Genomic DNA, 26,965 nt, shown 5'->3' with positions numbered 1-26,965 from the left:
GTACTGTGATCACCTAGGGGTCGTCCAACTGTTCTAAAAGTTGATGCTCATATTAAACTTGGCCAAAGTTTTTAATATTGAGGTCAGCATATGTGAAAATAAACTCACGCTTCAGACTGCCTTAAACGCTGAGTTTTTCGGTTTCTTTTCTACTCTTGGTCTATATGAAGTCAGAGTGGCTGTTCCTAACATGGTAACCTGAGGCGCAAATATTTGGTGGTGAGCACAGTAGGCTGAACCGCTTATTCTTCAAACCTTTTGTTTGTGAAGAGCAACCAATTAGAAAGGAGCTGGCTTTAAAGAAGTGGAGATAAACTTCTCTAGTAAAGTATAGAGCTGGAAATGGAAATCGGTATAATAGATATGTCCAGTTTAACTTTAATGTGGAAGTATTTAATCATTAAATTGTTCTTGTAATCTTTATATGATCTTCTCATTGAGAGCAAGACCTATTCTGCAAAAGAACAGAGTTCAACAGAGGAACCTGAAATAAAATGGCAACATTAGGTCAGTCATAGATGTAAACAAGCCCAAAAACAATTCAGGTGGTCATATTCTTCATGTACTTCTTTCATTTGCTAACCTTAGGGGTCTCCACTAGTGATGTGCGATACCACTGATTTCCTTTCCGATCCAGTAATACTCAGGATATTCATGTATCGCAAACCACGTCTCGGCTGTTTGTGGATGTAAAACACGTCCGCACATAACTCCATTTACGATCAGCCATTGTTGTGAGTGTGCACGCCAAGGGGCTGCGACACATTTATACAGCCATATTTCGCACATGACTATGAAAGGTGGAAGAGGAAGTAGTTCCTTCCAATTGTAGACAATCTGAAGGATATAGGTTATTTCCACTGTGTTCCTGTTAATGATAAACTACAAATTTACCCTAAATTACTAAAATATCGATATTTTAATGCGAGAATCGATTCTAGAACATAAATGACTGGTATCGGAGAAATCGATATTTCAGTATCGATCCGCACATCACTAGTCTCCACGGCAATCTCACTCCATCTTTAGCATCCCCTTCCATCACACCAACCCTATAGAAAGAATTACACTGATCTAATGTCGAAATTCATTCTGTTTACACAATGCAAAGTAATTGTCAGAGTATTTACTCATGTGGTATTAAGAAGTAACAATTCTACAATAGTAGTAGCATGTAGTGCCTTTGTTGCTATTAGGCACAGCACAGGATATATCCATAATATAGTACACATGATTAATGGCACAGTGGTTTTCTCATCTTGAAACACCTTTTTTAAATCTTGAAATTGCAAGCCAGTTGCTTCACAGTAAAAGTATAAAAAGTAAAAACTCTCTTCTTAAAAGATTTGCTCAAAGTTTTCCTTTGTTGGCTCCTTGTTTGAAGAACAATTAAATTTCTACCTTACTGTAAAAGTTCACAGTGTTTAAGATGCCTTTGCTATGCCGGACAGCCATTATCCAAGACGGGGATGTCAAAGTCATTTTACATCGTGGGCCACATACAGCCCACTTCAATCTTATGTGGCCCAGATCAGTGAATTTTTCTCAGTGTGCAGAAATGTAACTACACACTTAATCAATGAGATACTTTAATATAAAAAAAAAAAAGCACAATTTCAATAACAAATCTGTTTTTCTACATGATAAAGAAATGCTGTAAATTAGAGAAATCTATTAGCACGACTCATTGGGCTTAAACTGTAAGAAGTCAATTTGTAAAATGACAGGACTATCATTTAATTACATTGGTTTAGTATGAATGGCCATTGGGCAGCAAAAGCTATAACACTGAAAATACAATTAAAAGTCCGGAATTTATGTCCTCCTTTCCAAAGTCGTCCAACGAGCCAATTGGGGTCTTCGGCGGGCCAATTCTGTCCCCAGGCTTTATGTTTGATGCCTCTGATCTAAGAAAAATCTTTATTTTATTAAAGATATAATTTTTTTCCCCTCATTTCTTTCTTTATTTCTAGTAAAATACTTTAGATACATACAAGTTGTACATAAACTGTCAAGAAACTCAACGTACAAGTTTCCTTTTGGAAACGAAAACAGGTAAAAATTAATAATTACAAGGCAAAAAACAAAAATCATGAAATGTCTGCACTGCACTGAAAGTGTGCATGTGCTTGGCATCAGTTTTCACAAGGCTGACAGTCATAGATCCTGTCTTTCTCTCAGAGAAAACACAAATTTGAAATATTTTTTGCTGAATGTTCCAGGAATTAGCCAGATGTCCATCCTTTAATGAGCCAAAGTCACTGCAATAAATGCAATTTACTGATAATGAATGATTGGACCTGTGATGTTACCACCAGCATGAAACAAAACAAAACCCTGTAATCTTAAGAAGCACCCACTGAATCCAAATCCTTGTGTTGACCCGGTGAAGGGGTGTAATGGTGGAAAGCTGTAGAGGCCTCTTTAATGTCTGTCATGCTGACAGCAAGCAGGTGTACAGTGTCCACACTAGTTAGAGCACCAAGCTGATTTAATTTTCTCTATTTACATATTGAAATCAAGAGGCAACATTCACTAATAGCACTGCTGTGTGTAGTTTGTATGGTGAAAGTAAATCCTGAAGCGGTACTTGAATGCTTTCTGAACCAGTGGCAACATGTTTGTGCATCAGAATAGCTGCCAAATTCAATACTCCAGTACTTTTGGTGATTACTCTAGGCAGCGTGGCTAAGTACAAGCTTGAGAGAGCGTTGTATCCTTAGCTACACAAATGCAGACCCAGAGCCTTGCAAAGTAAGCTGCATCTCCTACAAAGACTAATCTGTGACCAAACAGGCTTAGAAAATCAGTCAATATCAAATGAAGAGGCTCATTTAAAGAACCATTGTGATAAAATATAAAACTTTTCTTTTAACCTATTTTCACACCAGCCATTTTTTTTTAATTTTACAAGCCTTTTTTAAATAAAACTATATCATATACAATCATTTATGCCCAACGTTAAGCCAAGTTGTGCGCATGGATTTTCCCGCTCGATCTCTGTGAGCTCGTTCCTCCTCAGTCTCATCAAAGTGTGCAGACACCTGCCATTTCAAACAGGCCGGGCTCCAAGTTTGACCCACGTTATGCACCAATCGTCCACGGGGCAGAAGTGGACGGGTCATCGGCTTCCTTTATTCCCGATGCAGATGGCTTCTCATTCGTTCAGGGACAAGATGATGTCATCCTCAAGGTCAGAGTTGTCAGAGCTGTCTGTTTGTGTGATAGACAAATACAGATTTAGAAATGGGGAAAGTGAGATTTTGTGCTGAATAGGTCATTGGGTGAAGGATGAAACTGCTAAAACGGCAAAAACAAAGCAGCTTTGGAATAATGTTAAGGAGCTTTAAGTCCACTCTGATTTTTCTTCTGTGCGTCTCAACGTCTGGAATAAACCAAGACAGCATTTTTTTTTTTTTTTTTTTTTAAATTCCACTGGGGGGGGGGGGGGGGGGGAAGGGATGACCAGACAGGCATGAAAACAGAAATTTGACCAAACAGTTGTGCTGCATCATTTACATGACATCAGAGCTGTATTTATTAAAAGATGCTTCTAGGTTACATTCCAATAATTCTCATCTATCTAATAGAGGTGGGAATCACCATACATCCCACGATACGATATTATTGCAATTTTTTTATCTAATATCAAAGTCTCACACTCAGTCTCTCATTTCAGTCAGTTTTATTGTTGACAAACTGAACGGTTTGTATTACAGTCTAGTCCAGCTTAACTGAATGCAAACATCTGGTACAATTATAGCTATTCTGAACTATGAAATTTATGAAAACTATGCAGCCCCTTCAGCAACAGAAGAATTTGAAAGTAAATTAAAACAAAATATAATTTTACATTAAATAAAAAAGTTTTAAACTTAATTAAAATAAAACATGTCTTAAATTAAAATAAGTAAACAGTCATGTTTATTGCTGCCAAAAAAAGTTAAACCCATTTGGACAGTGAAGGAATGTCAGGATTCTTGCTCAGAAAAAGGATCAACATGCTCTCAAGTCAGAGCATGTTCCAGTCCACAAAAACTTTTTTTGTAACAAAGTATCGATTTCTGCTGTCCCTGTATCGATACATTATTAGCAAACAAAATATCACGATACTACACAGTATTGATTTTTTCCCCCACCCCTACTATCTAACCCAGTTGTTTATACAAAGGCACACATTTAGTTTGTTAATGTTATAATTACAAAAATGTGCATGTGAAACTAATCAATATAATGCTGATCATGTGATTGTACTCACAGGCAGGTGTGCTGATTAATGGACAAGCATAATTTATGTGCTTTCTCATATTACACTTTCTAGTGTTTAATACACTTAAAGGCCAATTTGTTACATACACCTACTCAACTGCAAATTAAATGTCTAAATCAAATGGCAGCAATAGAGTTCATTTAGACACATTGTCAAGATAACTTGACAATGTGCCAAAGTTGCCAAATTTCAAACTGAGCATCAGAATGAGGCAAAAAGGTGATTTTAATGGACTTTGAATGTAGCATAGTTGTGGCATGAGTGACTTATTGTAAATATATTTCAGAAATTGTATTTTACTGGCATTTTCCTCACAAAGAGGAAAAATATTCAGCTGCAGTTAACCCTAAAAATCTGGGTGAAAATGCCATGTTGGTGCCAAAGGTCAGAGGACTACTGTGTGCTCAGATAGTAGAGTCAGAATGTGAGCTAAACAACATGAAAACATGGATAATATCCATCCTGACTTCAGTGGTGTAACTGTATGGAGGATATTTTCTTGGGCCCTTTAGTACAGAGTCTTAAACTTCACAGCCTACCTCAGTATTTTTCCTCACGAGCACCAAATGACAAAACAGTTGACTCAAGGTGCTTTATAGTGTTAAGTAAAGGCCCAACAATAACACAGAAATCGTCAACAATCAGACAACACTATATGAGCAAGCACTTGGGGACCATGGGAAGGTAAAATTCCTTTTTAAAATCAGGAAGAAACCTCCAGCTCAAGGAAGGGCAGCCATCTGCTGCCTCTATCTTGGTCCTCTATCTTGGGGACAGTGTACCCATCTTATGATGCCTGCTTCCAGCATGATAACACGCCATGTCTCAAAACTAAAATCATCTTAACTCGATTCTTGAACATGACAATGAATGCATTGTACTCAAATAGCCTCTGCATCCACAAGGTCTCACGCCAAATTAGTGCCTCCCTGATACAGTTTGCAGTCGACAAATGCAACTGCATGATGATGTGTCCACACGGACCAGAATGTTTCCAGTCCATTCCTGAAATTATGTCATGAAGAACTAAGGCAGTACGAGCAAAGTGTACCTAATAAAGTGTCCATGTTCTGTCTATGACTGTCACCTTCACTCTTCAGGAGGAAAAAAACAAACAACACCCCTGCTGACCAACAGCTCAGAAAATAGGCTGTACAAACTACCACTCCCCCAATATAACCCAGTCTTTGATAGGTGGCCAAGTTTCAGAACATAGTGGCAGCAGGTAGTTTGGCACACCAACAGATGTCCCTCCTGTTTATAGACTTAATCAATTTAAAATACACTGTAGTTAAAAGAAAAAGAAAAATGTACTGGCATCACAAATATTTTCTCCATTCATGTTGACTGGAGCAACTGAAATGTTACTATTCAAATGAAAAAACAAAACAAAAAAAACTTCATGCTGCTATAGCTGGACGTGTTTTTTCCTGTTTCTATAAGCAGACAGGTTTGGAGTCAATGAAATGAAGAAAATTGCTATAGCCTGAAGAATAAGGTAAACTGTAGACCCTCTGCTCACCATTATCGCCATCCAGATCGACATCATCATTATCAGAGTCATCCTCGTCATTATCGTCGTCATCCTCATCATCATCGTCATCATCGTCGTCATCATCTGCAGCATCAACATCCTCTTCGAGGAGACGCGCTACTTCTTCATCGGAAGGAGAGAATTCATCGTTACCGTCATCTTCCTCTTCGTCATCTTCATCCTCTCCGCCGTTTTCATTCTCCAGCTCGGCGATGAGGGGATCCGTGTCAACATCGTCGTCCGAATCCTCATCGTCGTCATCATCTTCCTCTTGATCGTCATCCTCCTGCAACACAAACAGAGAAGGTCAGTTGTTAGAAATTTTAGTGTTGCGTAAAGGAACCAAAGAGGTTGCATCCAAAGCAAAACAAACAACAAAAAATAAATAGTACCTGATCCTCCTCGTCTTCCTCCTCTTCCTCTGCCAGTCTCTGCCGACCAACTTCATACAGTCTGCACACTGTGTCAGTGTTGACTGAGTCTTGGTTCTATGGGAGGGGAGGGACAAAACAGCATTTTCATGTATTTTTGGAAAAATGGTCGCAATCTTTATTAAAAATGTAATGAAAAGGAATTTACCTCAATCACGGCTAGGTAGCAGTCTTTTGTATCTGTGCAAAGGTCAAATATATTCCTCTTTACATCAATAGTGGCTGAGAAGAGGGGGGGAAACATGTTTAACGAAAGTATTACAGTGGGTTTAAAAATATATACGTTCATCAATACAGAATATAAAATATAGAATATAAAAAGTGACAGTGATTATTATTAAATGAATAAAACTATAAGGATGAATTTGAAATTTGAGCTAGTTAAATGTAGGAACCCTCACCAATGGGTTTATAGTCTGTGGCATTGAAAGTCCTGAATGATGAACCAAATGGACTTTTCATCTGCATTTCCATCATGTCGTCTTCATCATCAGCTTGCAGCATTGCTACAAAAAACAAAAGCCACAGGGAGAGATGGAGAGTAAATAAAAGGAACCCAGCAAGCTGGTTAGCTTTGGTTCTGGCTCCTCAGTGGTTGAAACGCTCGCTGTACAGACAAAGCCAGTACTGCACGCCCATGGCTCTTCCTGTGAGGTGGCATGAACCAGCTGGTTCTTTCTGTTGCCAGTCCAACACTGAGCTTTCAGTCCATATGGCTCTGACTGACTTTGTGGTATCAAGTAGTTTGCGCGTGAGCATGCACGCGCACACACACACACACACACACACACACACACACACACACACACACACTCTCACTCACTCTACCGCTGCAGGCTCTATTCACACCTTTCACCAAATACACACGTGCTCACTTTACCTCACACTTACCAACCTTCTACCTAAACACACCTTTCACACACTTGTACTGACTGTTAAGTGAGTTGCAGGCTTGATGCCAAATGTGCTACATTACCCATCACGCAGTGAATTCTGCATTTACCTCCATAGATGACAGTGCCGCTGTTGTTGAAGACTATTCTGCACTGGTCCAGAGCAGGAACCGTGTGGAGGAGGTGGAAAGTGCGCAGATCCCACTAAAAGTCTCAGTTAAAGACCACGATACACTCAATTGTATAGAAACAAGAACAATAAATAACCATTCCCAAGACAACCCTAACCCTAATGGAATAAATATTTTATGCTCAGCAGTGAAACGATTCCCAATAGCAGTCACAGTAATTATATTTACAGTGAAAGTCCACTGCTGACAACTATTCCTTGACCTGTAATTATGCATTCACTTTATCTCTCCATTGAAATAGTTCATTAAGAAAGGGTAGCATTTTTGGTTTTCCATCAAACTCATCAAAACAAGAATTTTACCAAATAAATATTTAAATATCCTCATCCTTAAAAACATTCCCCTCACTGTTGGAGAACAACAGTGAGAGGTATAAAATGGTCTAAAGATCAAAATGACAAATTTACTGTAAAAGTTTTAAAACTGCAGTTGTACCAACCCAACAATGAAAGGATACAATTTCTGTGTTGATGATGACTTCAAGGCCGTTTGGATGAAACACTCCACTGATGTTCATGTTGAACTTGTCAAACTTGTGGATGGCCTGAGCCGTGCGCACATCCCACAGCACACCGTCATTCAGCACCAGGTCGTCCGTTGGGTTGAAGGTGGCGCAGTTTCTCTTGTAGTTGTTAGCCAGGTCTGGGTTGTTTAGAGTTAGAGTAACCTGACCAGTCTGGATATCATATATCTGGTGAAGAGAAGTAATGAGAATGAACATTTACCCTCTTGCTGGATGCTTTGTTTTTATGCATTATGGAAAACATACGTACACGTGCTACGTGCTCTTTTGTCCCGATGACATGATCTTGTGAAAGCTTGCTGAACTCCACATAATGGTCGCCCAGAAACGAATGCCTAAAGAAATAGAGAGCATGATTAACATTTAAGCAAAAAACAAAGTCAGCAGAGCACTTTAGTCTCATACTGTTGAGAATCTCGGGGTTAATATTGCATTGGTTAAACTATTCGGATGAATAAAGCCACATGCTTGTTTTCCAGAAAGACTACAGCCCAGAGGCCATTATTGTGCATAGTTAAATCACACTCCCTTTGGCGGCTCCTTTGACAGATTAAAGCTGCTATACCACTGGGCAAAGATCACCACATACATAGAGGCAGTAAGATCTCGACAGACTTAATCAGAAGTCACGTGGCAGCAGTTTCTAATAATTTCATACTCCAAATATTTCAATTATGCATTTTACTTAATGGAATGTGTTTTATGTGCACTTCAAAGTAGCTGGGTAAATATGACTTCAGAGTTTTGTGAATGCATTGCTTACTTCATGATGAACACCGATTTCATGCCCCACAGTGCAGACAGCGGGTAACTCCAAGAGGCCGACGTTAAGAGCAGAGAACCATCCTAAAAAGACACGACGAGATCCTCTTTCAGACACGTTTTCAAACAATACAGTTCTAGAAAAAGCAATTTTCAACAGCCTTGATGTAAAAAAATTATAACTGCATCCCATTCTCCTTTCTAAAATTTTTTTTTTTTTTTTTTTTTTTTAAATACATAATACTTGAAAATGCAAATGCGTTTACTTTCAACACTTAAACACTTGACAGGATGTCTTCTTTAAACATTTAGTCTCACTGTATGAGTGGTAGAGGTTTTGAAGATTTGTCATCACTCTTGTTTAAGGCATCTACACGCTGAGATTTTGTAAGTTTACTGCAAGGCACACTGTCTGACACAGATCTAATCAACCTTGGGTACAACACGAGTATGATGCATGTGGATTGTAAGATGCTGACGCATGGCTGCAATCCCTCAGCAGTTTCTTTCTTTGCTCTGTCCTCCGTGTTGCAGTCACAATAACAGCTGGAGGACACATCATACAAACAAGCCTCCTGCTGACTTTTTTTTTAAAGAAACCTAAACATTGTGTTTTGCACGAACATCTTTATTTTTTTTTTTTAACCTAATTTTGATTCTGAGAAAAATACGATCCACATATGAGGACATTCCCTTTAAATTTTGATAGAACAGTGGCAGTATAACGTAAGTCAGGGGTGGGCAACTGCAGGCCTCGAGGGCCGGTGTCCTGCAGGTTTTAGATCTCACCCTGGGTCAACACACCTGAATTAAATTATTAGTTCATTACCAGGCTTCTGGAAAACTACAAGACATGTTGAGGAGGTAATTTAGCCATTTGAATCAGCTGTGTTGGATCAAGGACACATCTAAAACCTGCAGGACACCGGCCCTCGAGGCCTAGAGTTGCCCACCCCTGTCGTAAGTGGATATCAGGCGCTTGTAGAGCAAAATTTACTATTTTAGTCTAGAAAACCCAAAATGTGATGTCCACATATGTGGACGCCAGGTCCTAGTAGGTTAAACATAATAACATGACACATGTTTCAAGCCCATAATAAATAGCACGCAATTTAATCATAATATGATGATCAGTGTGGATTTTAAATTGTATATATATATTTTTTAATTTATTTACTTGTGGTTCTCTCTACTAACCCGTGATGGCTCCAGGTGAGTGATAGCTGAACTGTGACAGCTGTAGCTGGCTTCCTCCTGGCCTGTAAACACATTGTAGAGTTTGAGCTGCCCCGTACACGTTCCGAGCATCAGGAAACGCTCACGGGCTGAAAAGGCACAACACATGAATCCACTTTCATCCTCGTCTGCCTCCCTGAACACAGAGATGGGACGGAACCTGGACAAAGAAAATATGAGGAATTACATCAGTGGTTGTGAGGGGGCTGACCGATTAACTCGCACTTGAGCCTCAGAAACAGAAAATGAAACAAAGATATTTACCTGCTAAAAATAAGATGCCTGTCAAAGCATCCTCCATCTACACCTCCATATTTTGGATATACGACTCTCCGCGTGTGTCGGGATGTGAAGTTGGTGGGTGCTTGGCGTCTCTGTTTGGGCTCAGGGCACTGATGGGGGGTGAAGAGGGAAAACGGTGGACAGGTTGCGACAGGGTTTTTACAGCGTGCATGCTGTTCCCTCAGGTACTCTGTAATAATGCTGTCTAATGCAGGAGGAGACGGCAGATGCCTGTCAAACTGTTTCTTCATAGCTGGGCTCTGGCTGAAGGCCCCATGGTCAGACTTCTGCCGCAGCACCCGAGGTCTTTTACAACTTACTGTACTGCACCCTGTTTGCCGCTCACGTGAGAAAACAATTCGCCCAATCAGTGGTGAGCCACTGTTACAGTGAGGGACAGATGTTGATGGGAAAGCAGAAGAAGCAGCAGCAGGCATTCCACTGGGCTGTGAAGTTGATGGACGTGTCTGAGGGTGGCTGGATCCTGGAGTGGATGAATGAGAGGGGTTGCTTCCAAGTCTTGATCCAACACCGTTGGCCAGCCGAGGTGTGCGAGGCAGAGTAGCAACAGGAGAGGCAGGAGGGGGAGGGGCAACAGGTGGGTAGGTAGAAGAAGAATGCGAAGAGTGAGACAAACATGCCATCGGGAGATCTGCCTCCTTGGTGAGTGTGGTGGCAGTATCATGCAGGCCTTTGGCCACAAGATGGTTCCTAATAAGCAGCAACAGCTCTTTTTCAGGGAAGGTGATCCTGGACTGAGCAACCACACTGGCCCTTTGCAACCATGCCAGAGACACATCTGTACCAATCAGCAACGGTTTCCCAGAGATTCTTTCGATCAGCTCTGCAGCAAACTTGCAGAACTTGACATGTTCGCTGCGTTTGTCCTGGAGCACAGGCTCCTTCATGAGCTGCTGGATGTGTCCGCTGCTGAACAACGGCAGCTTGCTGATGATTTGTCTGACAGAGCTGGAGCGAGACAGACCCACCAGAGCTTTACAGGCCAGAGCTCGGATCTGATCTGCATCTGTAATGGGCATCTTCACTGTCAGCAGGGATAGCAGAACCTAGAGGACAAACACAAAGTGTAAGTTATAAACAAGGGCTGAGGGCATAAGCGAAAGTGTCTTGATCAGGAAAGCTCCGAACTGAGGAGAATAAAACAATGGTGTCTAAGCAGAGGGCATAAGCAGCAGCAGACTAAAACTGTAAATGTTAATGTAGGTTATTCAGTGCTTTAGCTGATCTCGTTATCATAGTGCTTTAATTGTCATATTTTATGCTTCCTTACATCCTTCCCCAAACTGGAAATCATTCCTCATTTTCTTTTAAGGATTGTTCAATACCTTAAATGCACAAAGAGAGAAGAAGCTTCTGAAGAGGTTTAAAGGGAATCACATTTACAACTTTATATCTCTTCCTTACATTATACCCTCACTGTAGCGCAGCCATAGACCAGGAGAAGAAACATAATGGAAATCCTACTAAAAAGAGAAAACTACCGTCCCACTATTCTTTGCTGAGGAACACCTCATCCAGCTGGCTTTGCTGAACTTGAATTCTGTCTGTGAAGTCAAGGTGACTTTGACAAAATATGTTTGTACAAAAAAGATGTGCTGCTAGCCGCTAGTGCTTCCCCTCAGCCTCCTAACAGATGCATTTATGGTTTAAATGTGAAAATTGAACATCGCCTCATTTTTGGGTTATCGTGCTGGCAGCCTATCCATGGGTGTAACCCGGATTGATCTATGCTATCTTGCCCTATGGTAGCTGGTAGGGCTGGGCCATATTATACCGTTCACGGTAATACCGGTATAATGTTAGGCAACGATAGGAAAATGAAATATCGCGATAGAATGGGAGTAAAACGCGCATGCGCGGTGCCTTTGTTTTCATACGCACATGGCCGATTGTTGAGTGAAACAGATGAACCAGAATTGGTTTGTAAAAACGGTGCAACTTCCGTGATGTGGAACTGGTTTGGTGTTTGTCTGTCAGATACACAACAAAGCACATTTTTTGCAGAACATGCAAGCAGCCGTTGTTATTGTCATATTTGTCGGACTAAGATGCTCTTAAATCTGGGAGTAATCTGGGTCCTAAACTCCGTATGCTTCAGGTCAAACAACACTGCAGCATCACTTAGAGTTAAAAACTGTCTAAATTCTTTCATCTTTAATAAAACGATCAGCATTGCTGCTTTACCAGGTGTAACTATAAAGTTTAACTTCCAGGCATCCATGAAAACAAAAGTTATTACATTTAACGGAGTTAGAAGTTAGCAGGAAGCTAGCGGAAGTTAGCTCGCTAGTTTCGCTAGTTACCTAAGCATGATATTGCATGTTCTGACTGAGAGATTTCTGAAAAAAATCAAACGTACAGCTCTGCTATCACTTCCAACATAAATGAAGACAGGAAACTAAACAGCAGTGATGTTTGTAGGGTTACTGAAGTTGGGCTAGCTGGTATATAATGATGTGCTACGTGATCGCTAGCGACACAGCTATGTTAGCATAACATAAACAGTGAAGCTGGAGGACGAACACTAACACTTTTCCACTTATAAAAGTTAACGTGAAGGTTCTTCATGGTTAGAGACAAATGCAATCGCATGGCAGGATGTTGTAAACGGACCAAACTTCAGTCAGGAGAACAACTGAGATAATCCATCCACAATATGAGGTTAGTCATTAATATACTGCAACAACATGGGAACAGAGCAGCTGCCAGAGAATTCAACATTAATGAATCAATGGTACAGAAGTGGAGGAAGCAAGAAGAATGAGTTTAATAAAGTTTGATTTATCTGACTGCTTTGTTTCGCTTAATGTGCCTTATAATCCTGTGCACCTTATGGTCCGAAAAATGCATACTGCACACTGCAGTTTAATGTTGCAAAGCACCTCTTTTTAACTTCAGTGGATATTATACATGGTTATGCTCAGGATATGTCAGCCCATTTCTACTGGAAATGACTTTTGGTTAAACTTTCAGCAAGGAATTTGCATTTGCACTGTTACATTTTATAAAGCTTTAATGTACATAAAAACCAGCTTCTTGTTTAAGTGAAAATAAATGGAAGGTTGTCTTTTTGCACTAGTAATGTTGTGGAGTTGTATTTTGTCTCGCATCAATTATATCGTCAGTTATATCGTTATCGCAAATTTTCAAATATATATCGTGATAAATATTTTTGGCCATATCGCCCTGCTCTAGTAGCTGGGATAGGCTCCAGCTCCCCCGCGACACTGAATTGGATAAGTGGAAGAAAACAGATGCAGGTTGTGATTTTATACACCATCATTTACATGAGACGATGCCAAATCCTGGACAACCTCAATAGATTTAGCTGCAAACTTAAGCTAAGTTTACAAGAAAACACCACATCTTTCTTGCAGTCTTTGAATTCAAATGTTACAATATTTAGGTAGTTCTGTCTGTAATGTTTCAGCTGCACTGGTACAGGTTTCAGAAGATCCTTAGTGTGTAAGTCAGTGGAGTACATCAGTATATAAATGTGGGTGGTTGTGGGTTTAAGAAGTTCACCCTTTAAGTGTTACCCATTATAAAAGCTATCAAATAAATCAGTTTCATTTGCCACTCCAGCTCCTGTCAGTATATAAGATATACTTTGATCTGCCAGAAGGCCATTTTTGTTAGTGCTTTAAAAAAAAAAAAAGAAAAAAAAAAGCCAATATTATCTTTCTAACATTAAAACCACCCATTTTTTTTGTGTGCTGTGTGTTAATTCTACCTTGATGCCATTGTTCGACTGCACTACATTCCACATCTTAGTGAGCACACTTTCGTTTGCTTTGGTCTGCTGTGGAAGGCGACGACGGGGAGTTCCTGCAATGAACTTGCCAATGCTGGACATGCGTTTATCTGGAGCGCAAACGCAGTTGATGACAACCTGCAGTGCTGACTTCTGAATTTCTGCATCATTCACAAATACCTCTCCTTCCGCGACTGCCAGAACTATGCTCATCCCTGAGAGAACAAAACAAAACAAAAAGATGAAATTAAAAACCTTGTAAAGGAATACCTGGAGTTACGCCATATCTCAAAAGGACTGGGCAAAGGTTCCACAAAATAAACAAATAAAAACAGAGCTGCTCCATGTTATTGCATTCAGTGGGTAGTGATAATAAATTTGATTTTATTGTACAAGAAATTCTCTAATGGCTCTGTGAACAGATGGCCATATAAAAAGCTGTTTGAATGTGTCACCATTTAGTGAATACCACTGATATACAAGTAAAATGAGACTTTTTAATATTAAAAGATAATAATGTAATTGTATTTGATCTTTGATAGATGAATGTCAACTAAAATGGAACAACTTACCAACAGTGGAAACTGTGGATCCTCCCTCATCAAGCACAGCAACAGCCTCGGATAACAGCAGCTGAGTCTTGGGAACAACGGTGAGGATACTCAGGATGTCAAGGGCATAGCGCACAGTGTCACTCCTACAAAGAAAGAACAATAACCATCACTTTGAGTGCACTGATAAAACCTACTGTCTAGAATATGTATGAAAAAATATGTATGAAAGGCATTTTAACAATGACTGCTATGTCAATACCTGCCATAGTAGGTCCTCCAGTCACAGGCAATGGATATAAGCTGCAGGAGGAGCTGAACACATGACAGCTTGTGAAAGACCTCTGCTGGTTCCCAATAGAGTCGCGGTGGACCGTGCTCGATCAGAAACTCCATCATTTCCACAACCTGCTCACGGCTATAGCTGACAGCCTGAAGAATGAGACACCATCACTACAGATTACTTCATCAAAACACATATGCATTACTAAATACAACATAAAATACTTCAAAATGTTTAACAGATAAAAAGTCTTCTGCTTACCTTGTAGTACGGTTGTGAGTGAATGGGGGCACCGCCCTCTGTGCGCTGAAGGGATTGCTTCACCTGCTCCACCTTGATTGCCAAATGGGCCTCAAAGTACCTGCGCAGCGCCATGCAGGTGTGCTTGGCTGTCTGCCTGCTGGAGAAAATCTCATCATCACTCAGCAGCGCCCCCTGATCTTCGGGATTCAGGATCTCCAGTGTGCTAATCTGAAAGCAGTCAGTTCATAGCATAGGAAAGTACACAATTAGGATCTTCTACATTTGAAGAAAGGCAGTCAATGCTGTACCCACATTATGTTATTTTCTATAAATAACATATTTACTTTTACACATTAAAGCGAGGACTGCTGGTTTGTCTCACCAGATTGACGAGACGTCGGAGGCCGTCCTGCCTGTCGAAAAGCTCCAAGACTGCACGGAAGGAAAAGGAGATGGAGAAGAACATGGTGGCGTGGCAACAGCCGGATGCATGTGAACATTCCAGCAGCCACAGCGTGTAGCCAACTACATCTGACAGGATGGAGTGAGGCAACATGCACACCTTGAGAAGAGATAAAGACATGAACATAAACATGAACTGCTACTAGTATTAAACCTAAGTGTAGCTTCTAATCAAAAAATTATATTTGACTGACGGCACAGAATTATGTCATCTTCTACAGATCACTAACATAGTATCATTATGTTAGTCATCTCATTTCAAATTTTTAACAAGTGACTTCATCTTAGTCCACAAAATAAACCTAAAGCAAAATAAGGATACAATAGCCATTGCTGTATATTACTGTGACTCTCCGTACCCTTTCCATGGCATCCTGGTTATAGGCAAGGTAGTAGAGGCACAGTGACACTCCAGTAGCTGCCATTGAAGGCCTGGGGATTTCCAGCAACTTCTGAACTCCTCCATGAGCAACAAACTCCGCAGCAAACTTCTTGTGCAACAGCAGCGAAGCCAGATACTGTGAGGATGAGAAGAAAACAGGAGACTTTTGAGCACCTTGTTGCGCTTCAGGCACCGTGAAAGGTCGACTACATGAAACTTTGCTTACCTTGAGAGCCTCGAAGGTGAGCTGCACATCATTGGTCTGTTTTAAATCCATGTAATGCATCAGCAACTCCCGAGCTCCCTTCTGCATGAACACTGCCAGCAGCTGCAGGTAGGAGAGAGTGGGACAGAATGTACTTTAAAAATTTGTCAATGCCTGGTCTGCCTGCTAGGTTGTTTTTTTTTTTTTAATTCTTAGATGAACCTGAAATGTATAAGGTCACACCTAAAAAAAACAACTAAAAAACAACAACACATTTTTAACATAATCAGAAGAGAAGTTAAAAAAATAATAATTATGAAAGACTGACATCTGCTGGTAAACATGTGCCAACACACAAACGCAGTCAAACACATGAACTACAAATGATTAAAACTCATATTACAAGGGCTGCATTAAAACAATATTATTTAAAACTTGTATAATCCTCAACAGTCTACAAAGAACACTAGTCTAAAATGCCCGATGTTCACTATCATATTACTCCTTAAATTAAAAAAATTAATTGAATTTGGACATTGAAGTCGTTTAAACTAACAGATTATAAAAATATCAATCCATATCAATTATTCAGCTGATCTTTGCAAGTTTAAGCACTCTATAGGCTGATAAAAGTGGACCAACCTCCTGATATTCCCCCAGAGGTGTGAGATACTGCAGGATTAACCTCTGCTCAATCTCTGGGGTCAAAGGGTACAGATGATAGTTGTTACCAATCACCCAGGGGCTCATCTCAGTCCAGCTGCTGTTGGAAAGCTCACTGAAGTTCCTCTCTGGCTCTGGCAAAGAGAAATTTAGCTTCTGTTTTGAGGTCCTGCCACTTTCCCTCTCAGCTCTTCTTTTTAGGTAACTGCTGCCATCAGACATTCCTTGATTTGCCAAAGATCCCGGAGCAGACATGGGTTTCATCATGGTTTTCACAGCCGAGTTGGCACGGCTGCTGGTCTTGTGAGGGGAGTTAAGACGGAACGAAAGCTCGTTTTCAGGCTCCATAGTTGAGAAGGAAATTTCACCATCTTCCGGCTGTCCCGTCCCCTCCTTTTCGGCTCCATTTTTCCCAGGTGTGAATGGCTTCTCTTCAAAGCCTCCGTCAACCGTCTCCTCATCCAGAGGTAACAAAGGCTCGCTCAGTGTCTTCCTGGGGCTGGGCCGCTTGATATCCCTTTTGTTCTCAGCATCTTTATTCTGAAGCTCACGCAACCGATGCAGCATCAAAGGCACCTGTCAAAAGTAAAGAAGAAAAAGCAAGCTGCTTTACACCACCTACTGGTTCTAATCAAACTGCTGGAAAACATTTTTAAATCACCTGTTGTATTTACTTGTCTCATCATTGCATGCCATTACCCTGTTAATGCAACCTGATACATAAGAGAGTAGAAACCTCCACTGACCAAAACAGAGTTCTCCTCTCTGTAGTTTGCTGCAATGTCTTGATTCTCCATGGCACCTGCCAGCAAGCCTGTGGCATAGATTCTGAGGGGCTGCTCGGCCTCCTGAGCCCACTTAAAGAGTCTTTCAACTATGCCCTCCTAAGAAGAGCAAACACAGGAGTGATGAAGCACATGCAGACACAGAGTACCAAATTTCATCAAAAGGTGGCTCTTATTTTTCTTTGCTCAAATAAGAATGCATGACTTTCAAAAAAAAAAAATTCACATGATTTGTACAGATGTAATTTAACTTTTTAACCTGACCAAGGATCCGCACACCAAGGACGTCACTAGTTTTGTACTTTTTTTTTCTTCCCCCCCCCCATAGTGAATGTGGATTCCCTTTTTAAAATAAAGCTTTAAGGTCTTGTGTTTTGAGAAGCAGTATGACATTTATCTTCATGGGTCAAATAATACAGCGCTGCAGTTAAATTTTAACTTGTAGACTGGACTGTGACACAACAAACAAAACTGACTTCTTTAGACAGTGTTTTTAAAAGTGATGGAGTGCTCTGTCAGTCAGTATCACCGCCTCAAAGAAATGAATCTTACTTTGTGACCAAACAGACCAGAAGTAAAAACTACCTGATGTTTGAAACTCAAAAACATCAAAGCATAGTGAAAGAGACATCGCCATTTGGGCCTTCTTTGATTTTTCAGGTTCTGGTTGCAAATTTGCATTGTGAAATGTTTACAGGGAAGTGGAAGGGCAGCAGTCCGTTATCTGATGCTTACAAGATGATCTATGATGCAACAAGTCATAGATCGAAAGCAGCCAAGCAAATAAACAGAGCAGTTCAAAAGAAGAAAGAGCTTTTGGTTTGTTTTGGAATGGCTTAAATAAGCACGCTGAGAGGAAGTGATATTGCCTGATGAGCGCTGTTCAGTCAACGACAGTTGTTTGTGTGTGTGGTGGTACAAGTCCCACAAGCAGCTACAGGAAACATCTGAGGGTGGCTGTTACTGCTGAAGGAGGTTTAAAGAGATCTTAATTTCAGTTGCAGCCTGTACTGTTATTTATTGCTCAATTTGTTTAATATACTACAGTCACGGTGTTTCTTAAATTGGGACTTGATGAATTTAATCAAATAAACACAATAAAATCAAAAGGAAACCACATCTTTTTGTTGGAGTCAATTTACATACCTTTAAACGCTGAAAACACCTGATTAAGACACACATCTTCAAAACTCCAAAAATGTGTTACAGGCTATAACAATAGTTGAAATATTGTGTCTTCCATTTTCTTCCAACCAGAAAACTTGAAGACTAAATCTCACAGTTATCTCATAATGAAGTCAGGAGTAACATACTTTTTCTTGAAACACCACAGCTGTCTCCAATCCAGGCATGATGTTTTGCAGCAGGCGACAAGCTGCGGCATTAAGGGAAAATTCTCTGCTGGTCATCACGTAGCTGTTCACAAGCTACAAAGGGAAATAAAGATTAATTATCTTCTGAGTGAGCTGCTAAAAATGCCCATTATTTTAAAGGTAACGTTCTCAAATCCATCCAATAATCTTACTGCGTTCATAAAGTCATCATTCTTGAACAGGATCTTGAGGAGGTGCCCTAACATGCATTCTGGATCAGCTCTCCCTAATGGCAAAAAGGAAAATGTGAAAACATAAATTACACTTAAAATCAGCAGTAGACTTGCAATTCTATGGTCGCCGTGTTTGTCATACCAGGATGTCGATCATCAAAAGGGTCAGGATCTGCTTTGTGGTACTCCTCTGTCTCCTTCTCAACAAGCTCTGAGATTCTGAAAATTACAGCGCATGAGCACGTTTAACTCTTTTTAACTAACCCTCAAATCATCCTAATTACACTGCATAAAACAGTCCTTTGTGAGGCCAGCTGCTCTTTCTTTGCCATTTCTATCCGTTACAATGGTTGAGATTTCTATTAAACATGGCCAAAGTTTTAAATAAGAGGTCACCATGTAAGTATTCCCTGTGAGTTCTTTCTGCTCTGGGATTTGTATGATGTCAGTGCAATTGACAATATGATGACCTCATGCACACTGCTCTGGGTGTGTGCAATCCTTACTTCTGAAGAAATAAGCTGGCCTAAAGGGAGGATGCTCTTAAACAGTGAGGGTGGCACAAAGTACCAGTATACAATAAATAAGTATTATTTTGTGTCAATCATTCAAAACTAATTCAGTACAACTACACTTGAACTTTGTTGTTTTTTTTAAGAAAATTACAACTTCATGTGAAAAAAGGAGCTTGAATCAAAAATCTAGATACCAAAAACCAAAAAAGTCTAACCATTTAGCCAAAAGCAACAAATAAACAGTTAAAAAGGATAACATTAAGAATAAAGTGAAAGTATAAGGTTTGTTGAACTAGTAAAAAGCTAGCTCAAAGTAAAAATAAATGACTGCAGCTACATGTGGGATAAACAACAGAAGTCTGAGAATGAAGACTAAATTGAGTAAGTATCAGGAGGTAATGGGAAATTACACACAGTCAGTTCTGCCTCTGCATGCTAGTACAAATGTACACAATTTGCCACACTGACTCTTCAATACCACAATGAGGACTTAAAACCTTATCTGAAGTATTTTGAATTAGAATTTAATTTGAGACATCACAGGTGGTTTCAACAAAGGCCTCTGGGATCATTACAAAGGCTGGGTGCCACCAACATAAACAATATGCAAAGCTTACTTGGTGAGGATGTTGACCAGGTCCTGCGTGTTGCCCTGTTGCTCTCTCTCCCATTGTTCAAGTAGAGAAGTCAGCTCTGCCTTGGAGTCCACACTGGCAGATGCCGATGCCATAGCACAGCCTGTTAGCACAGCACAAAAATGCACTTAACATCATGTCTGGATTAGCCTCTTAAGAAGCCACGTGTCATGCTACTTATGTCAGTTTTAACATTTTTCCGACAGCCCAGAAAAAACACAATTTTAGACTTAAAAAGATACGGAAAGAACCTTCTTTTAATCACCTTGTTATTTTTAAAATTCAAAGCTTCCTCAAATTTTGTGGTACCAGCTTCTCAAATCTGAATATTTGATAGTTTTAACAATTTTCTGTCACAAGAAATAGAAAATGTCTTGTTTTGTTTCACCAGCAGTCAAAAGCAAACAAGTGATAAATACACTTCATTTTGCTCACCAGAAGAAAGAAAAAATAAAGGGCATATATTTCTCCATTTCACAAACTTCATATACACAAAAAACTATTGAATGTACCTAGAATGACAATTGTTGGTGAGAGCCTTGCAGTTTTTCTGAAAACATAATATGACATTGGCTGGAGGTTTTACAAGTCAGTTTTTGCACCAACCAGTTATGACAACTTTTCAACAAAATATAAGTTCAAGGCATAAATTTAAAGCTGGACGTCTCTCTCTCGCTCTCTCTCTCTTTTTTTTTTAAACAATTCTAATAAGATTGAAAATCAATATTTTTATGACTCTTTATTCTTCTGCACAGTCTGAACTCTCTTATGCAAGCTTTCCTGTAATTTCTTTAATTGCAAGTCTTCAGGAATATTCTCCAGGCTTCTTTAAAGACATTCAAAGCTCATCTTTGGACGCTGGATGTCTTTTGTTTGCTTCTCTATCAAGACTGATCAGGAAGGCTACATACTGCTTCAGTGATATTGAGGTCCAGGCTCTGTGTAAGCCAACCGATGACTGATAGGGAGAAAGAACAAAACAAAACAACAACAGAAAAACCAACACACACAGGAACACTATCCAGGTATGCTTTTACTGCATTGTTATGCTGAAAAATGAAGCCACTGCCTCACAGGTGCTTTCCAGATTGCATTGCATAGTGGATCATAATCTGAGTAGTTTTTCTGATTTCATAATACAATTAATTTTGATCTCCAACACCACTGACTGAAATGCAGTCTCAAACCATGACAGAGCCTCCACCGTGTTTTACAGATGACTGTAGACACTCACTGTTGTACCCCTCTCCTGACCTCCTCTATAAATACTGATGATGATTTGAACCTTAAATTTCAAATTTAGGGTGCTTCCCACCTGCAGTGTTTAGTCAATTTAGATCTCACACTGGTTTGTTTGTGCAGTAATTGCACATGGGTGCAGGCCGAAACAAAACCACCTACTCCAAAAGGTCTCAGTGCGGTTCCAGATGAACTCTAGAGTGGTTTGTTTAAAGTGTGAACCTGATCCGATCCTAACTACCAGGTGTATGTTGTAAGTAGAGCTGGGCGATAGAACGATAACGATATGTATCGCGATATAACTTTTTCTCGATAGAAAAATTAAACTAGACCTCGCCGCTCTTGTCCTCTTAAAAAGAAAAAGAAAAAAAGAACAGCCAATCCAAATTACGTAGCGCAGAGCCAAACCAATCACCGCCGCAGCGTTACGTCACGTGACTTGTTACGTACAGCACAAGTGCCAAGCCGCACATGTGTATTTGTTTGGGAAGCAGCCAGCCACCCTACCGCCTGGGTAATTAAGGAAAAGAGTCCAAGTCGAGTCCAAGTCACATGACTTGGACTCGAGTCAGACTCGAGTCATTAATTTTATGACTTTAGACTTGACTTGAAAAAATGTTCTAAGACTTGTGACTTGACTTGGACTTGAACCGGTTTACTTGAAAAGACTTGATATTTTACCCCAAATATAAAATTTAACATGCATATTATATAGAGATTGAAAATGTGACGTCATTCACGGGTAGAACCGCAAAGGATTCTGGGAACTCGTGGCAAGCGGTACTAGCGCACGCAGGCTTTCAATTGAAATCACAGCGATAAAAAGAAACACAAAAATGTCAAGAAGCTGTTGTATTATTAACTGCAATAGCCGGTCGCATGACAGCCACGGGAAGCCGACGGGTAAAGAGATCGGTTGTTATCGGATTACGTCGTTGAAGAGAAATTGTTCGAGCCATGTTTCCGAAGTAACAAAGACGCGATGGATGGCCTGGATTGCAGCCATTCAAAGATCAAATATAACGTCCTAGAACACTCCAGCTCACAGGTTAGTCTGCTCCAAGCATTTACACGAAGGTCAGTCTGCTGTTGTAGTTAATGCGTCATTTTTCTTAACATAATTGGTGATATAGGTTACAAGTAAGTCTGGCGCTGAACAGAAATTGTCGCGCTATGCTCCTTTATTTATTGTGCATAAATAGTGAATTGTCCTGACACAATATTGCGTTTCGCTTCTGTTATTATGGTACATTGACAAAAACATATACTTTTATTCACAGGATAAAACAGGTTTTTTGTATCACTAATTGTCCAGTACGATTACAGCATACAATATTATTGTCACTGCTACATTTCTGTGATGCTACCAGAAATTATTTCCACTACTAATTAATTACCGTTGAGCTCAAAGGTCCTATTAATAAACGGTTAATGAATGTGTATTTATGATGACGATTTGTGAGACTGGTAAACTTATGATACGTACGATGGTCTTTACTTTCTACACGGTGCATTTCAAGGTCCTGCACCCATCCGTCGGTAAACTGTACCTGGGCTTGTTGCAGTGACCTGAAGTTACTAAACTTCATGAGTGTATGCACTCACTCCAAGAAGCGTATGATTATAAATATGCATATAAATATGCTAAGATGAGATAGCTGACTTCATCTAACTAGCAAATGTTGTCCAGGCTACGTTGGTGATACAGTTTTTTTTTTAATGTGTATGATATTTTTGTCATGCGGTTTTAAAGCCGGTCCTACAACCGCATCCAAGAATAACATGCAGCTTATCTCAGAACTGTCGGTGAAAATTATTCTTGGAGCTAAGTTTAATTGAGCTGCATTTTAAAGAGGTGCAATTTCACAATTTGTGTATATTTTCTAAGTTCACTATTTTGTCATGTGTTGAGAAAAACACAGATTTTAAAATTACATGGTCTAATATTTACATTTAGCATAACTGCAACATTATTTTTTCGTTTGTTTTTTTTAAAGACTCGAAAGGACTTGAAATTCAAAGTTTCAGACTTGTGACTTGACTCGGACTTTTACACCAGTGACTTGAGACTCGACTCTGACTTGCCTGACATTACTTGAGACTTGACTTGAGACTTGAGGATAAAGACTTGAGACTTGCAAAACAATGACTTGGTCCCACCTCTGGAAAAGAGTGAGCCGACTAGAGAAATCAACCGAGCGTGACCGAAGGTTACCGAAGAGAAAACAGATGATGGTTCCAATGCCGGAGAGATTGTCGAACGGAAGAGCCATAGAAGTTCCGTAGTGTGAAGGTATTTCGGCTATTTCGGCTATTTCAAGTCTGACAAAAAACAGAGTAGCGTGCGCTGTAAATTGTGCCGAAAGCAAGTCTGGAAATACAATAAACTGGTGCATGCGCTACGTCCACACGTACCGGTATTTTTGAAAACGCAGATTTTTCTATGCGTTTGTACCTTTCGTCCACACGTAAACGGCGTTTTTGGTCACTGAAAACGAAGATTTTTAAAAACTCCGTTTTTGCATTTATGTGTGGACTAGAAAAACGGAGAAAACGCAGCGTCAAAGGTGTGCGCATTTTTTGACGTCACACTGTGCGCCACGTTATTGTTTCGGTGAAATGAATTTCTACAATACTGTTACTGTTAATTCTACTCTGCAGTGTTTAAATGCTTACATACACACACAGTTACTGTCCCTCCACACATACGACTCGGTTCTGCTTCTATGCCCCAGCTTTGTTTACTTTTTCCCACCGAGGCTTCTAGACTTCTGATTGGCCAACATTTCTGCACGGTTAGGAATCTAGCTCCACCTGCTGCTTTGGCATGTTCATAGCAGCGTTTTCCTTCATTTCCCCCTTTATGTGTGGACAGGATTATTTTTTAAAACGAAAACGGAAAATCTCAGTTTTCAAAAATACCCGTGTACGTGTGGACGTAGCCTCAGTCTCTGACTGGAAGCGCTAATTCGTCATTTGGCTTTTGTCAGACTAAAGTAACTGTTAAAACTGTTTGAAAAGCTAAGCTATACAAGGAGAGATTGAGAATTTCCTTTTAGTTCTCAGTTTATTTGATATTGACAAACGTTAGTCAATTTTGTCTGTTCTTCTGTAAAACAAACTAAGATTTATTTTTAGAATTAATATTTTGTTTCTAAGTGGAATTGACAATTTAGTCTGTTTTGTTTGTTCTATTTTGAAACTTAAACGCTTTAGCGGCTGCCTTTTCTGTAGTTTGCAATATTTGCCTTTATTTATCTAAAAAAGTCTCATGTTCCTTAAGTACATCTACCCTGTTGAACTTATTATGGGAAATAAATATTTAAATAAAAACAAGCTGCTGATTATTTCACATTTTACTTGTGAGCAACGGCACATTTAAATCTTACAAATATAGTTATTTGGCTTATATCGTGATAGATATCGTTATCGCCTGAAATGAAAAAAACATATCGTGATATGAAAAAATCTTATATCGCCCAGCTCTAGTTGTAAGTCTGCGTTACAGAACTTCTCGTAGTTATGTATACTTTGTTTTCTGAATGCAGCAAGATACTACAGCTGTGCAATGCTCTGTGGGGGTTAGCAACTAGCCATGAAATGAACGCAAATTCTCCATGTTCTCCAATAGCCCAGAATACAACACCTTCTTCCTGCTTTACTTTTGTTGCCCCTCCCCAGACACATCTGGCCAATGAGCAGCCTGAAAATTCGCATGTGGATTGTTGTGATGCATTTTGGTTTGCTTGCTGTGTGAACCCCCCCCCCAAAAAAAAAAAAAAAAAAAAAAATCAGATAACCAAATCACAGGGAAAGCTACAACTTATCAAGACCAGAAAAAGCAACCTATGGTTGTGAAAATGCCCTTCGATTCATAAGACCTGTTGCCACTGATTTTCAGTCCAGTTCTTGTGTATTTTCGCATATCTCAGCCATGTCTTCCCATTTTCCTTAAGCAGAGCTTCTTGAGAGCCACCTTTCTACTCAGACCATTTCTGAAGTATCAGCGAACAGCAGATGCATCGAGCCATCCAGTTTATCCAAGTCTTTGCTTAATCCCCCCCACATTTCTTCAAGGAATGACTTTCAGATATTGTTCGTTTGATGCAAATACTTTTAAACCTCCCACTTCTTTTCTCCTCCAATTGTACTTTTTTGTTGTTGTAATTTTTCTCTCTTAAGGATACGAGATACCAGTTTTCCACTAACAGTCATTTCCTTTTTGGTACAAAAATACTATTTTATGCCTGCCACACTTATCTTTGGTGATCAAAAATTTGACCAAAGACAATGCAACAAATGACAACAGGTTTCCAGTAATAAAGTGGCTAAAGACACAAATTAAAATTGGTTCTTTGTTTAGTAGGGTTTTTTGTTTTGCTTAAATGACTTATAGGTCAGAAGTAGTACAACAAAATTGCAATTTAAGGGATTACGTAGGCAAAATAACATGGTACAAACTTGCGTTGGGGGACCTTAGAGTTTTGGTGCAATTAGGCATTTACCTCATCTGCCCAGTTAATAATTTAGGATCACTGAAAGAATTTATTTATTTGTGCACTTTTTACAGCTTAGCCCACACTCGTGTGCTGCCACTATCCGTAGCTAATAATCGTTTAAAAATAAAAACAACACCACGGCATTATTAAAGGGGAGCATACGAGAACTTCGGTTGGCTTAGTCTGAAGGTTGTTTGGCTCCAGTCGGGAGAACAAAGCACGCTGACTCGCTCCGTTGCTTTTTCACAGCTGAGCGTGCAGCTGCAGCAGTCCTCCAGGGACTGCCGCAACTGTCAAATTTCTGTTTAAGTCAGTGTTTGCTAAAAATATTTTCTGTTCTTTTTGAAACACATTTAAACTCAAATGCTTTCCTTGTTTTCCTACACGCACTTCACCTTAACTGAAACAGACAGCAGCAAACTCACATCTACTGCCTGTTGCGATGTTTGGCTAGCTGTTAAACAAGGAAGCTAATGTACTTAGCACACTAAAGTAGCCACTCTTCTCTTCCAGTACTACAGCTTGCAGTAAGGACGAACTGTCCAGAAATGCAAAACCTGTCATTTTAGATTACGACAACACCTTCCTGCACATGTAACACAGCACTAAGGAAGAAGCTAGACGTGAACCTGGATAGTTAGCTAGCATGCTAACTTTACCTTGTTGTTCCGCTCAGTTCTTGCTCGTTTTTCTCAATTTCACAACGACTCGCATCCACTTGTATTAGTCCAGACTTAAATAGCCGATAACTGCTTATCAATGCATCGATCACTGACTCACAGCCTCAGCTTAATTTGCTTTATTGCAGCCTTGTGTTGGCGGTTTATTATCATTATGGCGAACACGTTCTGCGCGTCATTTTACCAGCGACCGGCGACTAGTAATGACGAAATCAACCACGCAGCAAAACATTACGAAATATTTTTAATCAGAGCTTCATTTTTCAAAACAAATATTACACAATCATACATATTAAAAAAAAAAAAAAAAAACCCATACTTCGGCAACCTGAAATTGATTGTGTTAAAAATATATATTTCTAAATTAACAATGACCCTGC

The 26,965-nt window shown here is 39.8% G+C and overlaps 1 protein-coding gene across 1 annotated transcript; it reads right to left on the bottom strand.

Moving 5' to 3' along the window:
- Positions 1 to 364: 364 nt before the first annotated feature.
- Positions 365 to 26,845, bottom strand: dcaf1 (ddb1 and cul4 associated factor 1). Its single transcript, XM_085259258.1, has 25 exons — positions 26,565 to 26,845; positions 20,150 to 20,270; positions 19,160 to 19,236; positions 18,997 to 19,070; positions 18,785 to 18,898; positions 17,433 to 17,570; positions 16,666 to 17,262; positions 16,045 to 16,146; positions 15,796 to 15,954; positions 15,357 to 15,536; positions 14,993 to 15,202; positions 14,711 to 14,880; positions 14,470 to 14,594; positions 13,877 to 14,112; positions 10,105 to 11,189; positions 9,802 to 10,000; positions 8,606 to 8,688; positions 8,093 to 8,177; positions 7,777 to 8,010; positions 7,239 to 7,332; positions 6,637 to 6,741; positions 6,384 to 6,457; positions 6,197 to 6,292; positions 5,793 to 6,090; positions 365 to 3,213 (listed from the first exon to the last, which is right to left on the bottom strand). Exons 2-25 carry the CDS (start codon positions 20,260 to 20,262, stop codon positions 3,158 to 3,160), a joined length of 4,704 nt encoding a protein of 1,567 aa, XP_085115384.1. The 5' UTR covers positions 20,263 to 20,270; positions 26,565 to 26,845; the 3' UTR covers positions 365 to 3,157.
- Between the last annotated feature and the right edge of the window lie 120 nt (positions 26,846 to 26,965).

This window comes from Mchenga conophoros, linkage group LG20 (genome assembly GCF_057382185.1).
Source record: "Mchenga conophoros isolate Kocher_MC1m ecotype Shallow Benthic linkage group LG20, M_conophoros_male_GT1.1, whole genome shotgun sequence".
NCBI lineage: Eukaryota > Metazoa > Chordata > Actinopteri > Cichliformes > Cichlidae > Mchenga > Mchenga conophoros.
The sequence above is the reverse complement of the archived record's forward strand: the minus strand, read 5'-3'. Positions and strand labels throughout refer to the sequence as shown.